Source organism: Agelaius tricolor, unplaced genomic scaffold (genome assembly GCF_023055355.1).
Source record: "Agelaius tricolor isolate 1412-34295 unplaced genomic scaffold, bAgeTri1.0.p SCAF_116, whole genome shotgun sequence".
In the NCBI taxonomy this organism is placed as follows: domain Eukaryota; kingdom Metazoa; phylum Chordata; class Aves; order Passeriformes; family Icteridae; genus Agelaius; species Agelaius tricolor.
In genome coordinates, this window is record NW_027269376.1 from 1 (window position 1) to 22,047 (window position 22,047).

Below are 22,047 nucleotides of genomic sequence, written 5' to 3' on the forward strand. Positions count from 1 at the left end.
ATGGGAGGAATGATGAGAAAATGGAGGATGCAAGGTCTGGGTGACATCAAGGCTCAAAAATGGAGACCCCAAAAACTGGGGACAAAATGGGGACAAAATGGAGGTTGGGAGGTGCCAGGACCCCAAAAATTGGGGACAAAATGGGAGGAATGATGAGAAAATGGAGGATGTAAGGTCTGGGTGACATCAAGGCTCCCAAAAAGGGAGACCCCAAAAGTTAGGGACAAAATGGAGGTTGGGGCGTTGCCAGGAACCCCAAAATTGGGGACAAAACGGGGGAAATTGGGGTTGGGAGTGTCAGGACCCCAAAAATTGGGGACAAAATGGGAGGAATGATGAGAAAATGGAGGATGTAAGGTCTGGGTGACATCAAGACCCCAAAAGTTGGGGACAAAATGGAGGTTGGGGGGTGCCAGGAACCGCGAAATTGGGGACAAAAAGGGGGAAATGGGGCTGGGGGGCACCAAACCCCCGAAATTGGGGACAAAGAGGGGGACACGAGGTCTGGGTGACACCAAACCCCTGAAATTGGGGACAAAGAGGGGGGACACGAGGTCTGGGTGACACCAAACCCCTGAAATTGGGGACAAAGAGGGGGGACACGAGGTCTGGGTGACACCAAACCCCTGAAATTGGGGACAAAGAGGGGGACACAAGGTCTGGGGATGGGCAGCGCCCCTTTGGGGACTTGTTGAGGAGCTCCTTGGGGTGGGAGATGGCACCGAGGGGACAGGGAGGGGACAGGGAGGGGACAGAGAGGGGATGGAGGGGACAGGGAGGTGACAGAGGGGACAGGGAGGGGACAGGGAGGGGACAGAGGGGACAGGGAAGGGATGGAGGAGACAGGGAGGTGACAGAGGGGACAGGGAGAGGACAGAGGGGACAGAGGGGACAGGGAGGTGACAGAGGGGGCACAGAGGGGACAGGGAGGGGATGGAGGGGACAGGGAGGGCACAGAGGTGACAGAGGGGACAGTCTGACCTGGAAGTCGGCCAGGGACAGCAGCAGCTCGGGCAGCCAGGGCAGCTGGAACAGGAACATGTAACAGGAACGGAGCAGCTGCGACGGGTGACGGGCGGTGAAGGCTGGCACAGGGACAGCGAGGGGACACCGTGGGGACAGGGCCACCTCCAATGTCACCAATATCCCCCAGTGTCCCCAATGTCACCAATGTCCCAATGTCCCCTTGTGTCCCCAATGCCCCCATTATCCCAGTGTCCCCAATATCCCCAATCCCCTCAATATCCCCTCATGTCCCCACTGTCCCCAGTGCCCAGAGTCCCCAATGTCCCCAACATCCCCAAGTGTCCCCAGTGTCCCCCATATCCCCAATGTCCTCAATGTCCCCAATGCTCTCAATGTCCCCAGTATCCCCAACATCCCCTTGTGTCCCCAATGCCCCCAATGTCCCCAACATCTGCAAGTGTCCCCAGTGTCCCCAATGTCCCCAACATCCCCAATGTCCCCAATATCTCCTCGTGTCCCCAATGTCCCCAATGTCCCCAATATCCCGTGTCCCCAGTGTCCCCAATGCACCCAATGTCCCCAGCATCCCCAATGTCCCCAACATCCCCTTGTGTCCCCAGTGTCCCCAATGCCCCCATTATCACAAATGTCCCCAGTGTCCCCAGCGTCCTCAACGTCGCCAGTGTCCCCAATGTCCCCAACGTCACCAGTGTCCCCAACGTCCCCAGTGTCCCCAATGCCCCCAATGTCCCCAACATCTCCAAGTGTCCCCAATATCCTCAATGTCCCAATGTCCCCAATGCCCCCAATGTCCCCATCCCCTTGTGTCCCCAGTGTCCCCAATGCCCTCAATGTCCCCAACATCCCCACTGTCCCCAACACCCCCTCGTGTCCCCTCGTGTCCCCGCTGTCCCCCCATTGTCACCTGCCATCACGCCCCTGTGGGGCGCGTCCATCACCACCAGCTTCTCCACCAGCCGGGGGTGGCTCGAGGCCACCTCCCAGGCCAGGACCCCTCCCCAGTCGTGCCCCACCAGGACGCAGCGCGGGGCGGCCGCCGGCGTCCCCAGGGCCTCGATGACGTCGCGGATGTCCCCGAGGAGCAGCTCCAGCCGGTAGCTGTCCCTGCCCGGAGGCTTCTCCGAGTCCCCGTAGCCGCGCAGGTCCAGGGCCACCACCCGGAACCGGGCGCTGAACTCCTGCATCAGGTGGCGCCAGCAGAACCTGGGGACAGCGGGGACAGCGGGGACACCTTGGGGACAGCAGGGACACCTGGGGACAGCGGGGACAGCGAGGACACCTTGGGGACAGCGGGGACACCTGGGGACAGCGGGGACAGTGAGGACACCTTGGGGACAGCGGGGACACCTTGGGGACACCTTGGGGACACCTTGGGACAGCGGGGACAGCGAGGACACCTTGGGGACACCTGGGGGCAGCGGGGACACCTTGGGGACAGCGGGGACACCTGGAGACACCGGGGACAGCGGGGACAGCGGTGACACCTGGGGACAGCGGTGACACCTTGGGGACAGCGGGGACACCTGGGGACAGCGGGGACACCTGGGGACACTGGGGACAGCGGTGACACCTTGGGGACACCCGGGGACAGCGGTGACACCTTGGGAACACTGGGGACACCTGGGGACACCGAGGACACCAGGGGGATGGGGCAGAGGGGGTGTGGGGACACCTGAGGGACACGGGGATGCTTGAGGGACACTTGGGGACACTGTGGGGCAGTGGTGACACCAAGGGGACAGGAGGAGGGGGGTCTGGGGACAGCTGGGGGACACCTGGGGACATTTGAGGGACCCTTGGGGACACCTTGGGGGGACCCATGGGAGACGCCTGGGGGCACCTGGGAACTCTTGGGGACACCCAGGGACACCTTGGGGGACCCGTGGGAGACCCAGGTGACATCTGAGGACCCCTGGGGACACTTTGGGGGCGCTTTGGGGACACTTTGGGGCCCCTCGGTGGCACTGACCAGTTCTGGGGGAAGCCGTGGAGCAGCAGCATCAGGGGGGCACCGGGGGGACCCCGAGTGACGTAATGGAGGCGCAGCCCCGAGCTCTGGGGACACCCGAGGGACATTGGGGTGACACAGGGGACATTGGGGGGGTGGGGACACCCCCAAATCAGCCCCTCAAGTCCCCCAACCCCCCCACCCCTAAACCCCCTCACCCCTAAACCCCCTCAGGACGCCCCCCAAAATCCCCCCTAAAATGTCCCTAAAATGCCCCCAAATCAAGACCAGGACCCCTGGAATTTCCCCAGGACCCCCCAGGCCCCCCCAAATCCCCTTCAAGCCCCCCCCAAACCCCCCCCAAATCCCCTCAGGACCCCCCCAAAACTCCCCCTAAATCCTCCTAAAACGCCCCCAAATCAACGCCGGGACCCCCCCAAAACCGCCCAGGACCCCCCCAGCCCCCCCCCAAATACCCCCCAAATCCCCCCAAGCCCCTTCAAGACCCCCCAAAATCCCCCCAGGACCCCCAACCCCCTCCCTAAATCCCCCTAAAACCCCCCTAAAACGCCCCCAAATCAACGCCAGGACCCCCCAGGACCCCCCCAGGACCCCCCAAACCCCCCCAGCTTCCCCCCCAAATACCCCCCAAATCTCCCCAAGCCCCTTCAGGAGCCCCCAAAATCCCCCCAGGAGCCCCCAAAATCCCCCCAGGACCCCCCAGGACTCCCCAAAATCCCCCCTAAAACGCCCCCAAATCAACGCCAGGACCCCCCAACGCCCCCCTCAAATCCCCCTAAAATCCCCCTAAAACGCCCCCAAATCAACGCCAGGACCCCCCAGGACCCCCCCAGGACCCCCCAGTCCCCTCAGACCCCCCCGGTCCCCCCGTACCCCGAGGCGCAGGTGCCGGTGCTCCCCGAAGGCGCCGTCGCTGAGCCCGGGCGGGGCCGCGTCCCGGCGCTGCCGGCCCAGGGCGGCGCGGGGCCCGCGGCGCAGCAGCAGCGCCAGCGCCCAGAGCGCGAAGGCCGCGCCCGAGGCCACCGCGGCCACCGCGAGGCCACCCCGGGCCAGGAGAGCCCGAAGGGAGAGCAGGAGACGCGTGGGGGCCAGGAGGAGAGAGAGCAGGCGGCGAGGCATGGGCACAGCTGGGGACAGCTGGGGACAGATGGGGACAGCTGGGGACAGATGGGGACAGATGGGGACAGCTGGGGACAGATGGGGACAGATGGGGACAGATGGGGACATGGGGACAGATGGGGACATGGGGACAGATGGGGACAGATGGGGACAGATGGGGATAGATGGGGACAGATGGGGACAGATGGGGACAGATGGGGACAGAGGGGCATGGGCACAGCTGGGGACAGATGGGGACAGAGGGGGACAGATGGGGACAGAGGGACACGGGGACATGGGCACAGCTGGGGACAGATGGGGACAGAGGGACATGGGGACAGAGGGACACAGGGACAGCTGGGGACAGAGGGACAGAGGGGCATGGGCACAGCTGGGGACAGAGGGACAGCTGGGGACAGAGGGACATGGGGACATGGGGACAGCTGGGGACAGCTGGGGAGAGAGTGACACGGGAGATGAGGACATGGGGACACGGGGACATGGGGACAGAGGGACACGGGGACAGAGGGACATGGGGACAGCTGGGGACAGAGGGACAGAGGGACATGGGGACAGCGAGGACAGCAGGGACACGGGGACAGCTGGGGACCGCAGGTGGCGAGGCATGGGGACACCAGGGGGGAAATGGGGACAGAGGGACAGGGACACGAGGACAGCTGGGGACAATGTAGGAACAATGTGGGGACACTGTGGGGACACTGTGGGGACACTGCGGGCACACGTGGATCTCCCATCCCCAAGGTGTCCCCTATGGAGGGGTGGCCTCGTCACCAATGTCCCATTGTCCCCAGAGTGTCCCCATGCCAGGGTGGCCCTGTCCCCAGAGGGTCCCCATTGTCCCTAGAGTGTCCCCATTGTCCCCAGGTTGTCCCCACAGCCTCTGCAGTGTCCCCACCTTGTCCCCATTGTCCCCAAAGCCCCCAAAGTGTCCCCACCTTGTCTCCACAGTGTCCCCAGTGTCCCCAAAGGCCTCAGGGTGTCCCCAAAGTCCCCTTGGTGTCCTCATTGTCCCCACCTTGTCCCCATTGTCCCCAGAGTGTTCCCACTGTCCCCAAAGCCCCCCAAAGTGTCCCCAAAGTCCCTTCAGTGTCCCCAAAGTCCCCTGGGTGTCCCCATTGTCCCCAGAGTGTCCCCACGGCCTCCACAGTGTCCCCATTGTCCCCATTGTCCCCAGGGTGTCCCCAGGGCCCCCAGGGTGTCCCCAGGGTGTCCCCACTGTCCCCACCTTGTCCCCAAGGCCACTGCGGTGCCGTTCCCGGGCTGTGCCACCACCTGTCCCAGTTCCGGCTGTCACCGCCCCCGGGTGGCACCGTCAGGGGTGTCACCACCACCACCCCTGGGTGTCACCACCACCACCCCTGGGTGTCCCCATTCCTTGGATGTCACCACCCCTAAGTGTCACCACTGTCTGGGTGTCACCATTGTCCGGGTGCCACCACCCCTGGGTGTCACCACCCCCTGGGTGTCACCACCCCCTGGGTGTCACCATTGTCCCAGTGCCACCACGTCCTGAGTGTCACCACCACCCCCTGGGTGTCCCCATTCCTTGGATGTCACCACCCCCTGGGTGTCACCACATCCTGAGTGTCACCACGCCCATGATGTCACCACTGTCCCAGTGTCACCATTGTCCTGGTGCCACCTCGTCCTGAGTGTCACCATGCCCAGGGTGGCACTGTCAGGGTGGCACTGTCAGGGATGTCCCCACCCCCTGGGTGTCACCATTGTCCCGGTGTCACCACCCCCAGAATGTTCCCCATTCCTTGGGTGTCACCATTGTCCCAGTGTCCCCATTGTCTGGGTGTCACCTCCCCTGGGTGTCCCCATTGTCCCAGTGTCCCCATTCCTTGGGTGTCACCATTGTCCCAGTGTCCCCATTGTCCCTGTGTCGCCATCCCCAGGATGCCACTGTCAGGAGTGTCCCCATTGTCCCTGTGTCACCGTTGTCCAGGTGTCCCCACCCCTGGGTGTCCCCACTGTCCGGGTGTCCCCACCCCAGGGTGGCACCGCCACAGCCCTGAGGTGCCACATCCGGGGCTGACCCCTGGGGGTGTCCCTGTCGCAGTGTCCTTGTCACGACATGTCACGACATCGGGGTGGCCCTGTCACAGGGGAGGTGTCCCTGTCCCTGGGGTGTCCCTGTCACGACATTGGGGTGTCCCTGTCCCCAAGGGGGTGTCCCTGTCCCCACGGGGCTGTCGCGACATTGGGGTGTCCCTGTCCCTGGGGTGTCCCTGTCCCTGAGGTGTCCTTGTCACGACATCGGGTTGTCCCTGTCCCCAAGGGGGCGCTCCTGTCCCGGTGTCCTGGCCACCAGGACATGTCACGACATTGAAGTGTCCCCGTGCTTGGCGCCGTCTCCCTCCCCGGCGGCGCTGTCGCGACATTGAGCTGTCCTTGTCCTTGTCCTTGTCGCCGCTGCGGGGCTCTCCCGATCCCGCCCCTATCGCGACATCCCCGCCCTGTGTCCCCTCCCCCGCCGTGTCCCCGCCCCTATCGCGACATTGCCCCGTCCCCTCCGAGGCTTTTCCCGCCGCCTCTATCGCGACATCGCGGGGCTCCCGCCGCCATCACCGACCTGTCGCGACAGCGGGGGGGAATTTCTGTCGCCTCTGTCGCGATCGCGGCGCTGTCACCGCCCCCGCCCCCCCCCGAGCGCCGCTTCCGCCTCAAACCTCGCTGGCCCCGCCCCCGAGCGCTGATTGGACAGCGAGGGAAAGGGGGTGGAGCATCCCGGGACCAACCAACGAGAGCGCGAGGGGCGTGGCCTGGAACTCCTGAGGGGGCGGGGCCGTTTGTGGGCGGAGTTGGGGCATTTTTGGCGATTTTTTGGTGTTTTCTCCTTTTTTTCCACTTTTTTGTGGCGTTTTTTGGCTTTTTCTCCTTTTTTTCATTTTTTGTGGCGTTTTTTGGCTTTTCTCCGTTTGCTCCTTTTTAGTTTTCATTTTTTTTGCCACTTTCTCGTCTTTTGGGGCCTTTTTATCCTCAAAATTTTTATTTATTTTTAATATTTGGGCCTTTTTTTTTCCTATTTTTTAAATTTTCACCCCCCCTCCCGTTTTTCATTCAATTTTCCCTCCATTATTTTTATATTTTTGGCCATTTTAAAACTTTGGGTTTTTTTGGGCCTCTTCTCATTTTTCTGTTTTCCCCCCAATTTTCCCCTTCCCCCTTTTCACAAATTTAAACCCTAAAAAATTTAAAAATCCAATTGAAAAAATTCAATTTAAATAAAAAAAATAAATCTCAATTTCTGTCAATTTTAGACTTTCCATTTCTCAAACTTCACTTTTTCAAATCTCAATTTTTGGCCATTTCAGGTCAAAAGTTTTGATTTTTTAAAATTTAAAAAAAATTTTCAATTTAAATTTTGGTTTGAAAACATCAAAACTTCCACTTTTAAAAGTCTCAATTTCTGTCGATTTCTATCAAAATTTTCAAAATTTGGATTTGAAATTCCCAATTTCTGTCGATTGCCACTGAAACCTTCAAAATTTAAAATTTAAAATTCCAATTTCTGCCAACTTTCATTAAATATTAAAAATTTCGATTTGAAATTCCCAATTTCTGTCGATTTCCACTGAAATATTCAAAATTTTAAATTTTTTAATTCCCAATTTCTGGGGGTTTCAACTCCCTTAAATTCCCCTTTTAATTCCAATATTTGTAATTTTAATTCCCATTTTTTTTCCCCTTTCCCGCCCATTTTTTTTCCCCCCTCCCCCTCCCCTTTTAAAATTTTTTTGGGGATTTTTGGGATAAAAAACCTGAAAAATTCTTTTTTTTTTTTTTTTTTTTTTTGTTGTTTTTTTGGTGTTTTTTTATACAAAACCAAACTCGCAGCGTTTTTTATTCCACGATCGGCGAAACCCCGGCGGGGAAAAAAACCCAACCCAAATAAAATTAATTAATTATTAATAATTAATCCAACCCCGGGGGGGGGGGAGGGGGAAACGGGGAGAATTCCCGGGATTTGGGGTAAAAAGGGGTCGAGAAATAATAAAAAAATGGGAATTAAAATGGGAAAAAAAAGGGAATTATTTAAAAATAAAATAAAATAAAAATCCGGGCGTGGCGGCGATTTTGGGGGGAAAAGGGGGAGGGGAGGGAGGGGAAAAGGGGGGAAAGAGGGAGAAAATTAAAAAAATTAAAAATTCGTAAAAAATGGGGGAAATGGGGAAAAATGGGGGAAAACTGGGGAAAAAAAGGGGGGAAAAATGGGAATTTTGAAGGAAGAAATTCAAATTAAAATGAGGAAAAGAGGGAAAGTAAAAAAGGAATTGAAGGGGAAAATAAAAATGGAATTAAAGGGGGGAAAATGATAAAAAATCAGGGAAAATAAAAAAGGGGAAGGGATGGGAGGAGGAGAAAAGAAAAAAAAAGGGAAAAATTTAAAAAATGTAGAAAAATGGGAAAAAAAAAAGAGAAAAAAGGGGTGGAAAAGGAAAAAAAGAAAAAAGAAAAGAAGGAAAAAATCAGGGATAAAAGAAAAAAACCAAGGAAAATGAAAAGAAAAAATTGGGGGAAAATTTGAAAAAAAAAAACCAGAAAAAATCAGGAAAAAATGGAGAAAATCAGGAAAAAATCAGGAAAAAATAAGGAAAAAATCAGGAAAAAATCAGAAAAAAATCAGGAAAAAATGGAAAAAAATCAGGAAAAATAAGGAAAAATCAGGAGAAAAATAAGAAAAAAATCAGGGAAAAATGGAGAAAAATCAGGAAAAAATAGGGAAAAAAAGGGAAAAATTAGAGAGAAACAAATCAGTGGAGAAATTGAAAAAATTGGGGGAAAATTGAAAATTAACAGGAGAAAAATTGAAAAAAAACCAGAAAAAACAAAAAAAAAAATCAGGGAAAAATAAAAAAAATCAGGAAAAAAAAAAATCAGGAAAAAAAAAAAATCAGGAAAAAAAATCAGGGAAATTTTTTAAAAATTGGGGAAAAAATGGGAAAAAAATCAGGGAAAAAAGGGAATTTTTGGGAAAGGAAGGGAATTTAAAAAAGGAGGGGGAAAATGGGAAAAGGTGAAGGGGGGGGGAGTCCCTGAGGCCGCGGGTGGGGGAGGGGCCGCGCCCCTCCCCCCATCCCCCCTCCCCCCCCAATTCCTCCCCAAAAAGCCCCAAATCCGCCCAAATCCACCCAAAAAAAAAAAAAAATTGGGAATTTTTGGGTTTTTTTCCCATTTTTTTCGCCGCCGTTGGGGAAAAAAAACCACAAAAAAATTCCCCAAAAAATTCCCCCAAAAAAATCAAAATTCGAATGAAAATCCCAGGAATTCCCAGGAATTCTGGTGGGGTTTTTGTTGTTTTTGGTGTGAAAAAAGGGGAAAAAGGGGAAAATAAAGAAAAAAAACCTTGGAATTCCGGGGTAAGGCAGCCCCGCCCCCGCTCCCATTCCCGAATTTTTTCCGATATTTAACGGAGAGTCCGAACTTTTTTTTGCTTTTTTTTGTTTTTTTTTTTTCATTTTTTTGTCCTTTTTTTATCATTTTTTTGGCCAGGAAAAAAGAAAAAAAAAAAAAAAAAACAAAAAAAAAAAAAAAGAGGGAAAAAGAGAGAAAAAAAAAAAAGGAAAAATTTTTTTTTTCTTTTTTTTTTTTTGGGATATTTTTCCACCTTTTTTTTTTTTTTTTTTCCTTTCCTTTTCCGGGGTTTTTTTTTTTGTTGTTTTTTTTTTTATTTCTTTTTTTTTTTTTTTTTCTGTTTTTTCTTTTTTTTTTTTTGGGAAAAGTCAAAATTCCCGGCCGGAGTCGCCTCTCCTAGAAAAGATTCTCCTCGAAAATGGCCAAGAGGTCGCTCTGGAAGTTCATGTCGATCGTCGCCGCCATCTGCAACAAAAAATGGGCAAAAAATGGCAAAAAATGGAAAAAAAAAATTCCAGGAAATTTTCCCCCCATTTTTTGGTGATTTTTGGGGGGAATTTTGGGGCATTTCGGGGGAATTTTGGGCATTTTTGGGGTATTTTTTGCATTTTTATTGGGAATTTTTCAGGGGTTTTTTGTTGGTAATTTCTGGATTTTTTGGGGTCATTTCTGGCTTTTATTTTTTGGGGTAATTTTGGGCTTTTTTGGGTCATTTCTGAATTTTTTGGGGCATTTTTTAGGTCATTTCCAGAATTGTTAGGGACATTTCTGGCCTTTATTTTTTGCATTTTTGGGGTAATTTTGGGCATTTTTGGGTCACTTTTAGATTTTTTTTTTTGGCATTTTTTAGGTCATTTTTGGCGGGTTTTTTGGGTAACTTCTGGATTTTTTATCTGGGGTAATTTCCAGATTTTTGTGCCCCTTTTCTGTGAATATTCCAATTATTCCCCCCATTTTCAGGATCCTCTTTTTTGGGAATATTCCGATTATTCCCCCCCATTTTTCATGACCCCTTTTCCATGAATATTCCAATTATTCCCCCCTTTTTTTCTGCCCCTTTTCCATGAATATTCTGATTATTCCCCCTATTTTCAGGTCCCATTTTTGGGGAATTTCCCCCCATTTTTTCTGCCCCTTTACCATGAATATTCCAATTATTTCCCCCATTTTTTGTGCCCTTTTCCTGTGAATTTCCCCCCATTTTTTGTGCCCCTTTTCCATGAATATTCTCATTATTTCCCCCCATTTTTTGTGCCCCTTTTCCATTAATATTCCGATTATTCCCCCATTTTTCATGACCCCTTTTCTGTGAATATTCTCATTATTCCCCCCATTTTTTCTGCCCCTTTTCCATGAATATTCCGATTAATTCCCCCATTTTTTCTGCCCCTTTTCCATGAATATTCCAATTATTCTCCCCATTTTTCATGACCCCTTTTCTGTGAATATTCTGATTATTTCCCCCCATTTTTTCTGCCCCTTTTCCATGAATATTCCAATTATTTCCCCCATTTTTTGTGCCCTTTTCCTGTGAATTTCCCCCCATTTTTTGTGCCCCTTTTCCATGAATATGCTCATTATTCCCCCATTTCTGCCTCCCCTTTCCCCTGTGCATTTAACCCTTCCCTCACCGCTTCCCTGCGCCTCCTCTCCTGCTCCCTTTTCCGGGCCATTTCCCGCTGCTGGTCCAGCATGGCCTGGGAGGAGCCGCCCGGGCCCGGGGGCTGCGGCGCCGCCGACGCCGCCGAGGCCGCGGGCACCGAGCCGGGCACCGACACCGAGCCGGGCACCGACACCGAGCCGGGCACCGACACCGAGCCGGGCACCGACACCGAGCCCGGGGCCGCCGGCGGCTGCTGCTGCTGCTGCTGCTGCTCCTGGCGCCGCCGAACCTCCTCGTGCACCCGCCGGGCCTGCTCCAGGGCCTCCTCGTCCTCACGGGACCTGCGGAGTGACCACAGTGACCAGTGAGTGACCATTGAGTGACCAGTGAGTGACCATCACTGAGCACTGAGTGACCATTGACCAGGAACCCTACAGGAACCCCCAGACTGTTCTAGAACCTCCTCGTGCACCCGCCGGGCCTGCTCCAGGGCCTCCTCGTCCTCACGGGACCTGCGGAGTGACCACAGTGACCAGTGAGTGACCATTGAGTGACCATTGAGTGACCACAGTGACCATTGAGTGACCACAGTGACCATCATGGAGCAGGAACCCCCAGACTGTTCTAGAACCTCCTCGTGCACCCGCCGGGCCTGCTCCAGGGCCTCCTCGTCCTCACGGGACCTGCGGAGTGACCACAGTGACCAGTGAGTGACCACAGTGACCATTGAGTGACCACAGTGACCATCATGGAGCAGGAACCCCCAGACTGTTCTAGAACCTCCTCGTGCACCCGCCGGGCCTGCTCCAGGGCCTCCTCGTCCTCACGGGACCTGGGGAGTGACCACAGTGACCATTGAGTGACCACAGTGACCATTGAGTGACCATCACTGAGCACTGAGTGACCATTGACCAGGAACCCTACAGGAACCCCCAGACTGTTCTAGAACCTCCTCGTGCACCCGCCGGGCCTGCTCCAGGGCCTCCTCGTCCTCACGGGACCTGGGGAGTGACCACAGAGTGACCACAGAGTGAGCACTGAGTGACCATTGACCATGACTGAGTGACCACCGTGACCATCAATGATCATTGAGTGACCACTGAGTGACCACAGAGTGACCAGGAGTGCCCAGAAGTGTTCGTGGTGTCCCTGGTGGTGTTTGTGATGTTCCTGATGGTGTTTCTGGTGTCTCTGGTGGTGTTTGTGGTGTTTCTCGTGGTGTTTCTGGTGTTCCTGATGGTGTTTGAGCAGCTCCTGGTGGTATTTCTGGTGTTCCTGGTGGTGTTTCTGGTGATTCTGGTGGTGTTTGTGGTGTCTCCAGTGGTGTCCGAGCAGCCCCTGGTGGCACTCCTGGAGCTCCTGGTGGTGTTTCTGGTGTCCCTGGTGGTGTTTGAGCAGCTCCTGGTGGTGTCTGAGCAGCCCCTGGTGGTGTTTGTGGTGTTTCTCGTGGTGTTTCTGGTGTCCCTGGTGGTGTTTGAGCAGCTCCTGGTGGTGTCTGAGCAGCCCCTGGTGGCGCCCCTGGAGCTCCTGGTGGTGTTCGTGGTGTTTGTGGTGTCTCTGATGGTGTTTGTGGTGTTTCTCGTGGTGTTTGTGGTGTTCCTGATGGTGTTTGTTGTGTTTTTGGTGGTGTCTGAGCAGCCCCTGGTGGCGCCCCTGGAGCTCCTGGTGGTGTTTTTGGTGTCTCTGATGGTGTTTTTGGTGGTGTTTTTGGTGGTGTTTTTGGTGGTGTTTCTGGTGTCTCTCATGGTGTTTTTGGTGGTGTTTTTGGTGTCTCTCATGGTGTTTGTGGTGTCTCCGAGCAGCCCCTGGTGGAGCTCCCACCGCCGCCGTCCCCGCGGGCTCTGCCCTCACCTCATCCTCTCCTGCTCCCTCCTGAGCCGCTCCTTCTCGCGCTCCACCTGCTCGGCCTGGGCCTTGAGGGCCTTCTCGCGCTCCTCCTTCTCGCGCGCCGCCCGCTTGAACTGCTCAAAGGAGTCGCTCGAGGACTTGGCCGCGGCCGCCGGCGCCGCCGGGTGCTTCTGCACCAGCGAGGCCCACGAGCCCATGTTCTTGATCTTCAGGTCCTGCAGGAGACACGGGGTCACCGCCGGGGCCACCGCTGGGGCCACCACTGGGTCACCGCCGGGGCCACCGCTGGGGCCACCGCGAGCTCTGGGACCCACCAGGACCCATCAGAGCCCGGCTGGACACCAGGGGATCCTCCAGGGCCTCTGTCCTGAGGACCTGGAGCCAGCCTGGTGGCATCTCAGGGGGTTCCCCAGGTTCCTCAGCCTGGTGGCATCTCAGGGGCTTCTCTGAGACCCAACCCTGGAGGTCCCTCAGCCTGGTGGGATCTCAGGAGGTTCTCCCAGACCCAACCCTGGAGTTCCCCAGGTCCCTCAGCCTGGTGGGATCTCAGGGGGTTCCCCAGGTCCCTCAGCCTGGTGGGATTTCAGGAGGTTCTCCCAAACCCAACCCTGGAGTTCCCCAGGTCCCTCATCTTGGTGGGATCTCAGGGGCTCCTCCAGGTCCCTCAGCCTGGTGGGATCTCAGGGGCTTCTCCCAGACCCAACCATGAGCTCTGGGACCCACCAGGATCCATCAGAGCCCGGCTGGACACCAGGGGATCCTCCAGGGGCTCTGTCCTGAGGACCTGGAGCCAACCTGGTGGCATCTCAGGGGGTTCCCCAGGTTCCTCAGCCTGGTGGGATCTCAGGGGGTTCTCTGAGACCCAACCCTGGAGGTCCCTCAGCCTGGTGGCATCTCAGGGGCTTCTCCAGGTCCCTCAGCCTGGTGGGATCTCAGGGGGTTCTCTGAGACCCAACCTTGGAGTTCCCTCAGCCTGGTGGGATCTCAGGGGCTTCTCCCAGACCCAACCATGAGCTCTGGGACCCACCAGGATCCACCAGAGCCCGGCTGGACACCAGGGGATCCTCCAGGGCCTCTGTCCTGAGGACCTGGAGCCAACCTGGTGGCATCTCAGGGGCTTCTCCAGGTTCCTCAGCCTGGTGGGACCTCAGGGGGTTCTCCCAGACCCAACCCTGGTATCCTCCAGGTCTCTCAGCCTGGTTTTTTGCCCAAAATTTAGGGGTTTTGCCCAAAATTTAGGTTTCTTTTGCCCAAAATTTGGGACTTTTTTCCCTCCAAAATTGGGCATTTTTTGCCTAAAATTTGAGGGAGTTTTGCCCAAAATTCGGAATTTTTTTTTCCCAAAAATTGGGGATTTCTTGACCAAAATTTGAGGATTTTTTCCCCCAAAATCTGAAAGATTTTTGCACAAATTTGGGGGTTTTTCCCCAAAATTTGGAGGGTTTTTTTTTTTTCCCCAAAATGTGGGGGTGGGGTTTGTCCAAAATTTGGGGTTTTCCCCCCAAAATTGGGTTTTGTTTTTCCAAAATTTGGTTGTTTTTTTTTTTTTCCCCAAAGCTTGGGGATTTTTTTGCCCCCAAAATTTGTGTGTTTTTTCCCAAAGTTTGGGATTTTTTTCCCCAAAAATTAGGACTTTTTTTCCCAAAAATTGGTTTAGCCCAAAATTTGGGTTTTTTCCCCCCCAAAATTGGCATTTTTCCCTCCAAAATTGGCATTTTTTCCCCAAAAATTGGGATTTTTTTCTCCCAAAAATTGGCTTAGCCCCAGATTTGTTGATTTTTGCCCCAAATTTGTTGATTTTTGCCCCAAACTGGGTATTTTTGGGTACCTTTTTGGGGGCCACGGGGGTTTTGGGCTCCGTTTTCTGCCGCTCCTTGTCCGGGGGGGGCGGGGTCGGCTCCGGGGGACGAATCACGGCCCGCGCCCCTCCCCCGCCCTCCAGCGCCTTCAGCTCCGGCCCTGAAACCCAAAAATGGAAATTTTCGCCTTTTTGGACCCAAAACCGGGGATTTGTGGCCCTAAAATTGGGAATTCTGGGGATTTGGAACTCAAAAATTGGGAATTTCTGACCCCAAAATTGGGATTTTCTGACCCCAAAATTGGGGTGGCCCAGGCTCCTCCGCCCCCTCCAGGGGCTTCAGCTCTGGCCCTGGAAACCCAAAATTGGGAATTTTCACCTTTTCGGACCCAAAATTGGGGATTTATGGCCCTAAAATTGGGAATTCCGGGGATTTATGGCTCAAAAATTGGGAATTTCTGACCCCAAAATTGGGGTGGCCCAGGCTCCTCCCCCGCCCTCCAGCGCCTTCAGCTCTGGCCCTGGAACACCAAAAATGGAAATTTTCACCTTTTTGGACCCAAAATCGGGGATTTATGGCCCTAAAATTGGGAATTCCGACCCCAAAATTGGGAATTCTGACCCCAAAATTGGGAATTCTGGGGGTCTCAGATCCCAAAATTGGGGTGGCCCAGGCTCCTCCCCCCCTCCAGCACCTTCAGCTCCGGCCCTGAAACACCAAAAATGGAAATTTTTGGGATTTTGGCCCCAAAATCGGGGATTCTGACCCCAAAACTTGGGGGGTGTTGGGGTCTCATTCCCACACTGGAGTTTTTTGGGGTTTTTGACCCATTCCCATAGGGGAATTTTTATTTTAAAACTTTCTTCATCTCCATGAAACTTTAGGGGATTTTTTTGGGGGGTTTTTCCCTCTCTATGAAATTTTATGGGAATTTTTTAGGGTTTTCTCTCTCACCGTGGCACTTTATGGGATTCCAATGGATTTGAATGAGATTTCAATGGGGTTTTAATGGGATTTCAATGGGATTTCAGTGGGATTTCAATGGGATTTCAATGGATTTAATTGGGATTTCAATGGGATTCCAATGGATTTCAATGGGATTTCAATGGGATTGCAATGGATTCCAATGGGATTTTAATGCGATTTTAATGGGGTTTCAGTGGGATTTCAATGGATTTCAATGGGATTTCAACAGGATTTCAATGGGATTTGAATGGGATTCCAATGAGATTCCAATGGGATTTCAATGGATTTCAATGGGATTTCAATGGGGTTTCAATGGGATTCCAATGGTGTTTCAATGGATTTCAATGGGGTTTCAATGGGGTTTCAATGGATTTCAATGGATTTCAATGGGATTCCAATGGATTTCAATGGGATTTCAATGGGGTTTCAATGGGATTCCAATAGGATTTGAATGGGATTTCAATGGATTTCAATGAGATTTCAATGGGATTTTAATGGGGTTTCAATGGGATTTGAATGGGATTCCAATGGATTTCCAATGGGATTTTAATGGGGTTTCAATGGATTTCAACGGGATTTCAATGGGATTTTAATGGGATTTCAATGGGATTGCAATGGATTCCAATGGGGTTTCAATGGGGATTCCAATGGGATTTTAATGCGATTTTAATGGGGTTTCAGTGGGATTTCAATGGATTTCAATGGGATTTCAACAGGATTTCAATGGGATTTCAATGGGATTCCAACGGATTTCAATGGGATTTCAATGGGGTTTCAATGGGATTCCAATGGTGTTTCAATGGATTCCAATGGGTTTCAATGGATTCCAATGGGTTTCAATGGGATTCCAATGGGGTTTCAATGGATTCCAATGGTGTTTCAATGGATTCCAATGGGTTTCAATGGATTCCAATGGGTTTCAATGGATTCCAATGGTGTTTCAATGGGATTCCAATGGGGTTTCATTGGATTCCAATGGGTTTCAATGGATTCCAATGGGGTTTCAATGGATTCCAATGGGGTTTCAATGGGATTCCAATGGGGTTTCATTGGATTCCAATGGGGTTTCAATGGATTCCAATGGGGTTTCAATGGGATTCCAATGGGGTTTCAATGGATTCCAATGGGGTTTCATTGGATTCCAATGGGGTTTCATTGGATTCCAATGGGGTTTCAATGGATTCCAATGGTGTTCCAATGGGGTTTCAACGGGGATTTTTGGGGTTTTTGTGTTCTGGGGGTGCCGCACTCACGCTGGGGGAGGTGCGGGGCCGCTTTGATGCCCTCGGGGTGGCCCTTGGGGGGCTCCTGGCGCAGGGGGGGGCTGAAGGTCTCGGTGCGGATCACGGGCGAGTGCAGCTTCTCCTCCTTGCCCGCCCCGAGCGGCTGCGACTGCACCACCGAGGCCGCTCGCAGCTCCTGCCATGGAAATCTGGGATCAGGATGGGCCCTAAAACCCCAATCCTGACCCCAAACCCAACACCGAGGCCGCTCGCAGCTCCTGCCATGGAAATCTGGGATCAGGATGGGCCCTAAAACCCCAATCCTGACCCCAAACCCGACAGCGAGGCCGCTCGCAGCTCCTGCCATGGAAATCTGGGATCAGGATGGGCCCTAAAACCCCAATCCTGACCCCAAACCCGACACCGAGGCCGCTCGCAGCTCCTGCCACGGAAAACTGGGATCAGGATGGGCCCTAAAACCCCAATCCTGACCCCAAACCCAACACCGAGGCCGCTCGCAGCTCCTGCCATGGAAATCTGGGATCAGGATCCATCCCAAAACCCCAAATCCCAAACCCAAACCCGACACCGAGGCCGCTCGCAGCTCCTGCCAGGGAAAATTGGGATCAGGATGGGCCCTAAAATCCCAATTCTGACTGAAATTCCTGCAGAAATCTGGGATCAGGATGGGCCCTAAAATCCCAAACCTGACCCCAATCCTGACTGCAATTCTGCAGAAATCTGGGATCAGGATGGGCCCTAAAATCCCAATCCTGACCCCAATCCTGATACCGAGGCCGCTCGCAGCTCCTGCCATGGAAATTCAGGTTCTAAAATCCCAATCCCAACCCCAAACCCAATCCTGACTGCAATTCCTGCCATGGAAATCTGGGATCAGGATTGGGCCTAAAATCCCAACCCCAAACCCAATCCCGACACCGAGGCCGCTCGCAGCTCCTGCCATGGAAAATTGGGATCAGGATCCATCCCAAAATCCCAATCCTGACCCCAATCCTGGCCCTGACACCGCTCGCAGCTCCTGCAGAAATCCGGGTTTAGGATCCATCCTAAAATCCCAATCCTGACCCCAATCCCCAAACCCCAAACCCTAAACCCAAACTCTGGTTGTTTCACCTGACCCCAACCCCAAACACCAAACTCGTTTTTCACCTGACCCAAATCCCAATCCCCAAACCCTAAACCCAAACTCTGGTTGTTTCACCTGACCCCAACACCAAACCCCAAACCCGTTTTTCATCTGACCCTGAACCTGTTGTTTTTCAACTGACCCAAACCCCAAACCCTAAACCCAAACTCTGATTGTTTCACCTGACCCCAACCCCAAACCCCAAACCCCAAACTCGTTTTTCATCTGACCCCAAACCTGTTGTTTTTCACCTGACCCAAACCCCAAATCCCAAACCCTAAACCCCAAACCCTAAACGTAAACTCTGTTTGTTTCACCTGACCCAAAGCCCAAAGCCCAAAGCCCAAACTCTGATTGTTTCACCTGACCCCAAACCCCAAACTCGTTTTTCATCTGACCCCAATCCCCAAACCCCAAACCCCAACTCAGGTTGTTTCACCTGACCCAAACCTCAAACCCAAACTCAGGTTGTTTCACCTGACCCCAAACCCCAAATCCCAAACCCTAAACCCTAAACCCTAAACCCAAACTCTGTTTGTTTCACCTGACCCAAAGCCCAAAGCCCAAACCCTAAACCCAAACTCTGTTTCACCTGACCCAAACCCCAAACCCCAAACCCCAAACCCAAACCCAGGTTGTTTCACCTGACCCCAAACCCCAAACCCCAAACCCAAACCCAGGTTGTTTCACCCGACCCCAAACCCCGCACCCGCCGTTCCTCACCTGTTTTTTTGGCTGGATGTTTTGCTGAGGGGGCGACTGAGGCACGAGGCCCTGGAACGGCATCTGTGGGGAAGGCATCATGAGGGGGGAGGGGGCTTCCCGCAGGTGACCTGCAACAGGTGGGCACCGGTCAGTCGCCGTCGTCACCGTCGTCATCGTCACCGTCACCAACCCCAGCGCGCCCCCAAAAAACCCCAGGATGGCCCCAGAGAAACCCGAAATTCTCCTGAGGAACATCGGAGTTTCCTCAAAGAACCTCGAGATGGCCTTGAGGAACACCAGGAACATCAGGGTTTCCTCAAGGAACCCCAAAATGTTCTTGAGGGACACCAGGATGTTCCTCAAAGAACTTCAAGATGGCCTTGAGGAACATCAGGGTTTCCTCAAAAAACCCCAGAATGTTCTTGAGGAACATGAGGAACATCAGGGTTTCCTCAAGGAACCCCAAAATGTTCTTGAGGGACACCAGGATGTTCCTCAAAGAACCCCAGAATGGCCCCAAAGAACCCCAAAATGTCCTCGAGGGACATTGGAGTTTCCTCAAAGAACCCCAGAATGTTCTTGAGGGACATCAGGATGTTCCTCAAAGAACCTCAAGATGTTCTTAAGGAACATCAGGGTTTCCTCAAAGAATCCCAGAACATCCTTGAGGAACATCAGGATGCCCACAAAGAACACCGGAATGGCCCCAAAGAACCCCAAAATGTTCTTGAGGGACATTGGAGCCTCCTCAAAGAACCTCCAGATGGCCTTGAGGGACATCAAGATCCTCAATACCTGGAACCCTCAACACCTGGAGATCCCCAGCACCTGGAGATCCCCAACACCTGGAGATCCCCAACATGTGGAAATCCTCAAAATGTGGAAATCCTTAACAGCTGGAGACCCTCAACACTTTGAGATCCTCAACACCTGGAGATCCCCAACAGCCTCAAGCTCTCAGAGCTCCCTGACGTGCTGAGCCCTCGCCGGGCGATTCCACCCCACCCTTCCCATCCATCCATCCATCCATGTGTCTGTCCATCCATCCATCCATCCATCCATCCATCCATCCATCCATCCATGTGTCCATCCATCCATCCATCCATCCATCCATCCATCATCCATCCATCCATCATCCATCCATCCATCATCCATCCATCCATCCATCCATCCATCATCCATCCATCATCCATCCATCCATCATCCATCCATCATCCATCCATCCATCATCCATCCATCCATCATCCATCCATCCATCCATCCATCCATCCATCCATGTGTTTGTCTGTCCATCATCATCCATCATCCATCCATCCATCATCCATCCATCCATCATCCATCCATCCATCCATCATCCATCCATCCATCATCCATCATCCATCCATCCATCATCCATCCATCCATCCATGTGTCCATCCATCCATCCATCCATCCATCACCCATCCCTCCATGTGTCTGTCCGTCCATCCATCATCCATGTGTCTGTCCATCCATCCATCCCTCCATGTGTCTGTCCATCCATCCATCCATCATCCATCCATCCATGTGTCTGTCCATCCATCCATCCCTCCAGCCATCCATGTGTTTGTCTGTCCATCCATCCATCATCCATCCATCTGTCCATCCATCATCCATCATCCATGTGTCTATCCATCCATCCATCCATCACCCATCCCTCCATGTGTCTGTCCGTCCATCCATCATCCATGTTGTCTGTCCATCCATCCATCATCCATGTGTCCGTCCATCCACCAATCTGTCCATCCATCCCTCCATGTGTCCGTCCAGCCATCCATCATCCATCCATCATCCATCCATCCATCCATCCCTCCATGTGTCTGTCCATCCGTCCATCATCCATCCATCCATCCGTCCATCCATCCCTCCATGTATCCATCCATCCATCCATCCATCCATCTGTCCATCCATCCCTCCATGTGTCCGTCCGTCCGTCCATCACGTATCCATCCATCATCCATCCATCCATCCATCCATCCCTCCATGTGTCCGTCCGTCCATCACGTATCCATCCATCCATCCATGGCCGGCCCCCGCCCCTCCCATCCCCGTGTCTGTCTGTCCGTCCCTCCGGCCTCACCGCTGCCGTAGGGGTCGTTTTTGTGTTGCCGCGGTGACGGGTGGTGCTGGATGACCTGCTGCGCTTTGGCCGATTGCTGCTGCTGCTGCTGCTGCTGCTGCTGCACCTGCGGCGGCTGCGGCTGCGGCTGCTGCGGCGGCTGCGGCGGCGCCGGCGGCTGCGCCAGGTGCGCGGGGAAGGGCAGGGGTGGCTGCAGGTGCAGCGGGCGCGGCGGCGGCGGCGGCTGCAGCGGCTGCACCGCGGGATGCGCCGACGGCGGCGGCGGCGGCGGCAGCTGCGCCGGGGGAGGCGGCGGCGGTGGCGGCTGCGGCTGCGGCGCCGCCTGCGACTGGACCTTCACTGAAGGGAGAAGCGGAGTCTGCGGCTGCACTTTCTGCAGCTGCTGCAGGTACAGCTGCATCTGGCTGGCGCTCAGGGGGAGGCTGTGGTGCGGCGGCGGCACCGGCGGCGGCGGCACCGGCGCGGGCGGCACCGGCGGCGGCGGCGGCTCCTCGTCCTCCAGCAGCACCTGCGGCGGCTGCGGCAGCGGCGGCTGCGGGAGCAGCGGCTGCGGCGGCGGCGGCGGCGGCAGCGCCGGGGACACGGCCGGCGGCCGCGGAGGCTTCGGGGGCAGCGCCGCCGCCCGGTTGCTGGGCCTCGAGGGCTGCTGAGGCAGAGCGTTGTGCAAAGCTGCGGAGGAAGGAGGCGCAGGAGGTCAGGAGAACCTGCAGGGGATGGTCCAACAACCCCAATCCCCACCCTATATTGGTCTTCTGGGATGTCCCAGGAAGGACACGGTGGTGAGGTCAGGAGAACTTGCAGGGGATGGTCCAACAACCCCAAACCCCACCCTATATTGGTATTCTGGGATGTGCCAGCAAGGACACGGTGGTGGGACCAGGAGAACCTGCAGGGGATGGTCCAACACCTCCCGGTCCCACCCACCCCACGCTCTCCTTTCCTTCTGGAATGTGCCAGGAAGGACACGGTGCTGGGACCAACAAGACCATGGTGAACATCAAGACCTCAGAACCTCCCTTTCCCCAGCCACCACCATCCTCTTCCTCTTTGGCCATCTCAACAAGACCACGGTGAACACCAAGACCCAAGAACCTCCCTTTTCTCCCATCTACCACCATCCTCCTCCTCTCGGGCCACCCCAACAAGACCACGATGGACACCAAGACCCGAGAACCTCCCTCTCCCCTATCTAACACCCTCCTCTTCCTCTTGGGTCATCTCA

General features: G+C 54.0%; 2 protein-coding genes across 3 annotated transcripts in view; both read right to left on the reverse strand.

The window, feature by feature from the left end:
* Positions 1 to 981: 981 nt before the first annotated feature.
* On the reverse strand, positions 982 to 7,741 carry EPHX3 (epoxide hydrolase 3; the record flags this gene model as incomplete). The annotated part of the gene is made up of 4 exons (XM_071419714.1): positions 3,830 to 7,741; positions 2,957 to 3,042; positions 1,892 to 2,190; positions 982 to 1,085 (listed from the first exon to the last, which is right to left on the reverse strand). Coding segments are annotated over exons 1-4 (1,341 nt in total), but the record flags the coding sequence as incomplete, so codon positions are not given.
* A 232-nt stretch (positions 7,742 to 7,973) lies between these two features.
* Positions 7,974 to 22,047, reverse strand: part of BRD4 (bromodomain containing 4) — a 51,702-nt gene continuing 37,628 nt past the window's right edge. For both annotated transcript variants that reach the window (XM_071419698.1, XM_071419697.1), the window contains 7 exons: positions 20,826 to 21,494; positions 18,746 to 18,855; positions 16,906 to 17,071; positions 14,716 to 14,846; positions 12,891 to 13,102; positions 11,068 to 11,380; positions 7,974 to 9,901 (listed from right to left, as the gene is read on the reverse strand). In XM_071419698.1, the coding sequence (XP_071275799.1) occupies positions 9,833 to 9,901; positions 11,068 to 11,380; positions 12,891 to 13,102; positions 14,716 to 14,846; positions 16,906 to 17,071; positions 18,746 to 18,855; positions 20,826 to 21,494 (1,670 nt within the window). In that variant the 3' untranslated portion in view covers positions 7,974 to 9,832. The remainder of the gene's footprint in view (positions 9,902 to 11,067; positions 11,381 to 12,890; positions 13,103 to 14,715; positions 14,847 to 16,905; positions 17,072 to 18,745; positions 18,856 to 20,825; positions 21,495 to 22,047) is intronic.